General features: G+C 31.7%; 1 protein-coding gene across 1 annotated transcript; it reads left to right on the forward strand.

Annotated features, from left to right (window-relative positions):
* Positions 1-745: 745 nt before the first annotated feature.
* On the forward strand, positions 746-2,425 carry LOC134718279 (uncharacterized). Its single transcript, XM_063580771.1, has one exon. The coding sequence runs from the start codon at positions 746-748 to the stop codon at positions 2,423-2,425; it is 1,680 nt and encodes a 559-aa protein (XP_063436841.1).
* The last annotated feature ends 6,272 nt before the right edge of the window (positions 2,426-8,697 follow it).

Raw genomic sequence — 8,697 nt, forward strand, 5'->3', positions numbered from 1 at the left:
CTTATATCATATCTCCCAACAGTCATCTAAAAAAGGAGAGAATTGAAAATCAAAATTGAACTTTGCACCTTAACATAACACGAACACGGAAGAAACTAAATGCTTAATAATTGTTTTATGAGTAGAGAATATTAAATTCAATTTATTTTTATAGAACTAAAAGTGAATGGTCCGTTGATTTGTACTGAATTCTTTCATGCAAGCTTTATGCTCATATGTACATGGGTAGGCGTTATATTTTACTGTCATTGAGTTTATACATAGTGTAAGGGATCTGTGCACTATGGAAAAATATAATGCCTACCCTTATTAAAATTTAGCCATTCGTATACTTCAACATGTCGAAAACTCTTGATCGGATTTCCCAAATAATATCAACGTCGACAATGAAACAAAATCAAGAGAAAGGAAGAGTAAAGATAGGTGTTGATAATTATTCTTTATAATTTTCCCTTCAGGAAATTGCAATCTATTTTTTCTTATTACACCAAACATATCAATAGCACTGTATCGTTATCTATGTCAGCATATAGTTGGATCAGAAAATCATGTTAAACAAATCAGATTGATGAACGCTGTCAGAGACAATATATCTAACAAGCAAGTAACACTCATAACAAGTGGAAGTTTTGGGGAAGGACTAGATATGCGAGGCAGTGATCTAGATCTCATGCAGGTTTCAACAACCTTAGAGGTTTAGGAAGATGTAAAACTCCAGTGTAATCCAATTAGAACATTTTTTTCAATGGATACAGACGATGTTAAACCTGGTTATGCTCAGCTAAAATTAGATTATAGCAGACGACAGAGTATTTTAAAACAATGTGAAGAACAAAATGGTAAACTCTATCTTTCGAGTTTATTATATAAACAACTGTTATTACGCAAGGAACATAATAATTCAGGTTCGATTCATGGACCCTGTATAACTGACCCTTCAGGAAATTTTGACAATGCTCATTGTTTACATTGTAAAACGTGGGAATCTCCTGCAGAACAGTGGATCTCACGATCAAATAACTCATGGCCGAGTTCTAATGTCACACAAAGTATCATAAAACACGGAGTACTTTTCGTACCGATCGGAGTTAAGGGCTCACCAAAAGAAGATCTTGAATGGCGAATATCTTTTTCAGTTGGTGAAAAATTTCTAATTAATACCTTCACACACACTCAACTATTGTGCTATGCTCTCTTGAAAATTATTTTGAAAGATGTAATAGCTACTTTCTCCGAATGTAAAGATTTACTTTGTTCTTACTTCCTGAAAACAATTGTGTTTTGGATATCTGAAGAAGTGCCACAATCCGTATGGAAACCGAAATATCTTATTTCTTGTTTTATGCGATGTTTTAGCAGGCTGGTTTATTGTGTTGAGCACTCAGTTTGCCCACATTACTTCATTCCAGAGAACAACACGTTCGAGAACAAAATTGTAGGTCGTCCTCGTGAAGTACTTTTAGAAAATTTATATATGTTGCATTGTCATAATTGGCGATGCATCTTATTTTCAGATCAAATATCTAAGTATGATTTATTTTCTTGCAATTTTCCCATTGAAGCACATGCACTATATGCAAAAGAAGTGGAAAGAATACTTTCATCCCTGTTATGGTATATGGCAGATATTACCTTAATATATACGCCATCGGAAATAATCAATATAAGGATGAAGCAGACATATTTTTGTCAGCAGTCTTCCGGACCTTCTATTAAAGACGTATGTAAATTCTACGTATCAAAGTGGTGTCAACAACATGCCCAATATGTGCCCCTTATTTGTTATAACAAATTCCAATACCAACAGTACAAATTATGTCTAAGTACTGTCATAAATAATATCTATCATGACGCTGCGTCTGGATGGCTGATGATTGCTTCTCTTTTCTATAAGACAAAACAGTACAGTAAAGCCTTATACATCGTCAGTTATTCCTTATGGAAATGTACTCCCGAAAAATTCTGCCAGATGATGATGTTTTCGGATATTCATTACCAGTTGCTAAAACTACAAACATTCCAGAAAAAAAGTTTGATTTGTTTACTGAAAATATTGGTAGTGGACGATATAAAATTTAAGATTAATTCTACGTTGATACCAGATGAACTTCAAATGACCGAAATGGATACATCGTGGACATTTCCATCTACAGTGTATGCTTACATCCTTAATTTCCTTTGTTATTATCATCTCAATGATGTCAGACAAAGTCAAGATTCCCTCCATGCTTTACAACTGGTTATAAGGGAACTTTATGTTGTGAGATCTAACAAATCCGCAGCAGGAGCTTATAATTTCTTAGGCGTCGCTCTACAGTTATTAGGCGATACGGAATACGCCAGACACGTATTTTTACAATCAGTTAAACTATTCCTTTCCGATTCTCACAATTCAGCTGTAAAGAGACTTTTATTGCTAGGTTAATTGGGACATATGTGTATTGAGTAGAACTTCTGAAATGGTGACATTTGTTACTAGGTTAACTGTAACATATGTGTATTGAGAAGAACTTCTGAAATGGTGACATTTGTTACTAGGTTAACTGTAACATATGTGTATTGAGTAGAACTTCTGAAATGGTGACATTTGTTACTAGGTTAATTGTAACATATGTGTATTGAGAAGAACTTCTGAAATGGTGACATTTGTTACTAGGTTAACTGTAACATATGTGTATTGAGTAGAACTTCTGAAATGGTGACATTTGTTACTAGGTTAATTGTAACATATGTGTATTGAGTAGAACTTCTGAAATGGTGACATTTGTTACTAGGTTAACTGTAACATATGTGTATTGAGTAGAACTTCTGAAATGGTGACATTTGTTACTAGGTTAACTGTAACATATGTGTATTGAGTAGAACTTCTGAAATGGTGACATTTGTTACTAGGTTAATTGTAACATATGTGTATTGAGTAGAACTTCTGAAATGGTGACATTTGTTACTAGGTTAACTGTAACATATGTGTATTGAGTAGAACTTCTGAAATGGTGACATTTGTTACTAGGTTAACTGTAACATATGTGTATTGAGTAGAACTTCTGAAATGGTGACATTTGTTACTAGGTTAACTGTAACATATGTGTATTGAGTTGAACTTCTGAAATGGTGACATTTGTTACTAGGTTAATTGTAACATATGTGTATTGAGTAGAACTTCTGAAATGGTGACATTTGTTACTAGGTTAATTGTAACATATGTGTATTGAGAAGAACTTCTGAAATGGTGACATTTGTTACTAGGTTAATTGTAACATATGTGTATTGAGTAGAACTTCTGAAATGGTGACATTTGTTACTAGGTTAACTGTAACATATGTGTATTGAGAAGAACTTCTGAAATGGTGACATTTGTTACTAGGTTAATTGTAACATATGTGTATTGAGTAGAACTTCTGAAATGGTGACATTTGTTACTAGGTTAATTGTAACATATGTGTATTGAGTAGAACTTCTGAAATGGTGACATTTGTTACTAGGTTAACTGTAACATATGTGTATTGAGAAGAACTTCTGAAATGGTGACATTTGTTACTAGGTTAATTGTAACATATGTGTATTGAGTAGAACTTCTGAAATGGTGACATTTGTTACTAGGTTAATTGTAACATATGTGTATTGAGTAGAACTTCTGAAATGGTGACATTTATGATTGTGTTGTCTATGCACCAGAGTATGAACAACAGGTCACTGCAGAATGAAAACAATACAGATAATATATAATTAAGTTATATATTGTTTTCGTGAAAGTCACTTTGTATAAACAGATATTGGTTTTTTTAGTTCTTTTTGTTAATATTTGTTAATATTTTGTGTGTTTTTCCTTTTTTATCATTACTTTGTCAGTATGTTGCGACGCGTCTCCAGATAACACATGCAAAACTGTTGAATGATTCAATATAAACTCTGAATTGTAAAAATTGGAAAATCAGACTGTGTTCTGTTTTTGTAAAGTATTTAGAAATTGAAAACGGTTAATGTCTCAACCAAAGGCCATTAAACAGGCCTTCCATTCAGTCTGTGTTTATATATTTGCTTGTTGGCTTATAATGATTAAAATCATAAAACAACTGTTGATTGCTGTACTCTCATTTGTGACATTTTAGCTTACTATATCTGTTTGTTTTGTTCACACATTGTTGTCAATATAATAGAATTTGATGCGACCGTCGTACAAGGAAGAGGGTAATGCTTGTATCAAGTCAAATGATGATTTTATTTAGTAAATGAAACGAATGAATAGCAACAGTTAACTGTGATATTTTTGACTTGGTTAAGGCAATTTCTTATGTAGAAAATGGAAGACTGAAACAGTTTTTACAGCTAGCTTAACGGTACCTTGTACGACAGTTGCAACAATCTGTTATTTTGACAACTATGTGCAAAGAAAAGGTACAAAATGACAAATAGACCAAGCAAATCACACATTAATTGGACCCAATGGTGATATACTAACTGTTTTAATTTTATCTTAGTGCTTATATCACCATATTTATAATGTCTTTTTTATAGCATTACTTATGTGTAGATGAAAAGTTTCCAATGGAAAGGAAACGAAAGTAAATTTTAAGAAAATACATATTTCGGTTTTAACACGTAAAAGGCTAACAAGTTAGAGCGTAAAGAACCACTTTAGTTTATACATACTTACAAATACTTATGTATCAATGGTATCATCGGTCTATTTCTCTGCATTACGACGTTGATATTTTGTTTACTTAAAGTTATAAAGGAAATCATTATGTTCATTGTGCACGGTTTGGAGTAATTGTAAATTATAAAACTTTTCGGAATTTTTTGTCCTCAATCCTCAGTGCTCTTCAACCTCTTACTTTATTCGGTCTTTTTAACATTTTTCGATTATAACGTAGTACACAGGTTTTTGAGATATCAACCCTCCCCTATACCTCTAGCCAATGTAGAAAAGTAAACGCATAACAATACGTACATTTAAAATTCAATTCAAGAGATGTCCGAGTCTGATGTCAGAAGATGTAACCAAAGAAAATAAACAAAATGACAATTATACATGAATATCAACAGATTACTGGCAGTTAAATGACATGCCAGCTTCAAACTTGAATTAAACAGATTGAAAGATTATGATTTCATCATATGAATATGAGGCACAATCCTTCCCGTTAGGGGTTTAGTATCATACCATCATAACATATATGAGAAGAACATAACCCGTGTCATGCCAACAACTGATTTTTGAATAAATATGTTAAGTTCCGATGCAAAGACCCTACAAGTGATTTAATATTAACGCCAAAATATGCAATCTGTAATGACCTGACAACAGTCTTGTAACTAAATCCCTTCCTTATAAGTCTATTTAAAGGTTTTGTTAATTTCTGCGGTGAATACTGACATTTTTGTGCTTTATAAAGAATATTTCCATAAAATATTGGATGTGAAATACCTAAACGTATGATAAGTCTGCATGTTGATCTATATTTACGAATGGTTTCCTTATACCGTTCTATAGACTACAATGTATCGCATGAACTATATGTTTCTCATGAACTATAGAGTTGACCTCAGAACACTGCCGGCTTTCATATAAGCCATATAAATATCAATATTGATTTGAATAGATAGCGAGAGAAGTTCTTGAGAATACGGATCCACTGAGGTCGAGTTATTTACTTGTAAGTGAATTAATGCGTCATTATGGCCATTGATGTTTCTTAACAATTCCTAGCAATAGGCTTTGGTCTTTTTTTTATATAAAAATGGTGAATACCCTTCCATTGGAACATCGTCCATTTTTATTTTATTTCTATCTTTCATTGCAATCTTAATAACCAAGATCTTTCCTACTAAGTTTTACAATTAATTGTAATGCTATCCCGTTATAACCATGTATAATGTATAAATACTTGAAGACTTACATAGTATCAAAATGTCAAATAAACCCCAGTGAAAAGGAAACGAAAGTTAATTTTAAGTAGATACATATTTCGCACTTAACACACAACAGGCTTACAAAATGGAAGGTAAATGCCTACTTTAGTCTATTCATATTAATATAAATATTTTTAATATATCAAGGGCATCAACTGGTTTATGTATTCATTTGATCTTTGCTTTCTTAAACTGTCTGCTTTTAGTGCGCGATGTTGGCCAGTTTGAAGTTATTTGTAAACGGTTGCTATACATTTTGTGGGATTGTTAAAAAAAATTCAAAGGCATTTAGTATAATAAATATGTATACTAGCAGTAAAAAGGTTCAATATTGCAACACAACGGTTATTTTAAGTGTCAAATGTCTAATTTCTGTGAATAAAAGTGAAAGAATGGATTGGAGATGCGGAAATACAAAGTGAATTTTGCACAAAACACGAAAGAAATTAGATACCTAGTAATTGTGTTTTGTTGGGAAAAAGAATGACAAATGCAACCGAGTTTCATACAAACTTGTCGTTTATTAGGAATTTACAATGACCCAGACGTTTAAGAATGTTTTACCATCTTACTTTTGAAAATTTATTTACTTATTACTTTTTAATTCATGTGTCACGTGATTAAATCCGTCAATATTGAACAAAATCTTTTAACTGCTATGTGATTTTCATAAAAACGTAAATGACATATTTGTTATATCGTTTATATAAGCGCATTGAACGTTTCTAAAATCGATTGGAGCTCATCTTACTGTAATATCGTATTTGGTGTTCCTAAAACTTGAAGGAGTTCTATACAATTCCTTCCACTGTGTTTGCAAATTTAGTGTTCCAGTCATTACGACAAAGGCAGATTATTTGGGTTTTTTTTTATGTTAAAAACAATTTTAAAGTTTCAAATTAAGACAATGAAATGTGTGTTCTTATAATTTAGATATAAATCAGACTATTTACAAAATTAGTTCAACAGGAAATGGGCTCTCGACCATCTAAATGACGCGCCCTTGATTGTTTTGTAATACATGTTTTCCTTGTATAATACAGTTTTGTGTTCACAAGTAAAATTAAATGAATTCAATTTAAACATTGTTAATAAATCCATCAACCAATGTTTGCATGAAGGGGGTAGATCATGATTAAGAGAGATGACTCTTTACATTAGTTAAACGTTTTTAAAATCAAGTTTTAATAATGTATTGATACATTCACCTGAAACTAATTTGAAATAATTTGTGTAACCTACAATCTTAGAATATATTTATGAAAATGGTTGGCACATACAGACTGATGATTTTAAGAATTATTTCCCTTAACCGAGGTGCACTTCCATCAGTGTCTGTCTCAGAGAAATCCATGTACAGTCATACTGAATCAAAATTAAGGATACAGTCACATGGATATTCACCGTAGATAATCTCTTATTTAAGGAGGTAGACCTAGGTTAAGGGAAATAACTCTTAAAATCATCAGCACGTTTGTGTCAACCATTTTCATAAATATATTCTAAGCTTCTATGTTACATAGATTATTTTCAATCTGTTTCAGGTAAATGCTTAAAATACGTTGATGAAATTTGACTTTTACAAACACATAACTGATTTAAAGAGTTATCTCCCTGAACCAAGGTCTACCACCTTAAAAAATAATAATAAGACAAGAGTAAATAAGATTATATAACACACAGCAATTTATTTAATTGATTGGAGTTCTGGTCTATATTCTAGTTTGACTAGATTTGGCTTGATTTTAATTAAAACATCGACATGATGTTTATTTGTTTTCAACAAATAGTAAAACATAACAAATCAATTATATAATTAATGCCGTATGTGTTAACATTTCTAAATCACTGTTATACCATACTTGTTACCGTATTATTTCGAATGCATATTTTCTCTCTTATTTATTTTTAAAAAATGGAAATAAGAAGATTGTGTATGAGTGCCAATGAAGCATGATTGGCGTGTAAGGTGAACAAGGTGTATAGCTTGCTGTTCGGTGCGAGCCAAGGCTCCGTGCTAATGGCTGTACTTTGACCTATAATTTGTAACGTTAAAAAGATTGTGACTTGGATGAAGAATTATCTCATTGGCCCGCATCCAATATTTTCTTATTAAACTATAAGCCAACTTCTTTTCGCGACTTTCGCGAGTAGAAAATTAACGTGAACATAAATCGTCGCCAATTTTTAAGACTTCAATTTTCGCTTATCGATCTTCATCAAGTAAATTTGATAATCGTGTCTTTAAATCGCCGCGAAATTGGTTAGAAAAAGTGATAAACGCAAAAAATTATCCGCGAAAATAAGTTTGCTAAAGATATCGATCAACATACTAGGTCATGCTCCGTTCAGAGTTTATCTTATCACACAATTTATCAACATGAACCTCAGCAAACTACCATAATCTTTTTATTCTCGTCTGAAATTTGAAAACCAAATATATAAGCTAGATTTCGCTAAAATTTTTGCTGTTTTATACATAACACTATTTATTTGATTAAATGTAACATATCGTATTCATATACAATTCATGTTGGTTGTGATGAGAACAAAGACATATACAATGTGAACAACATAATAGTAAACATTGTTATTTGAATGCATTATGATCAATGTCTAAATTCTGAATAAATTTTGATCTTAATTTTGTGTAAAAGGTATTTCTCGCAACATTGAAGACCTGATGGTGACCTTCTGCTGTTGTTTTTTTATTTGGTCGGGTTGTTGTCTCTTTGACACATTCCCCATTTCCATTCTCAATTTTACTATCATATAATCATATTT

The sequence above is a fragment of the Mytilus trossulus genome, chromosome 5 (genome assembly GCF_036588685.1).
Source record: "Mytilus trossulus isolate FHL-02 chromosome 5, PNRI_Mtr1.1.1.hap1, whole genome shotgun sequence".
Lineage (NCBI taxonomy): Eukaryota > Metazoa > Mollusca > Bivalvia > Mytilida > Mytilidae > Mytilus > Mytilus trossulus.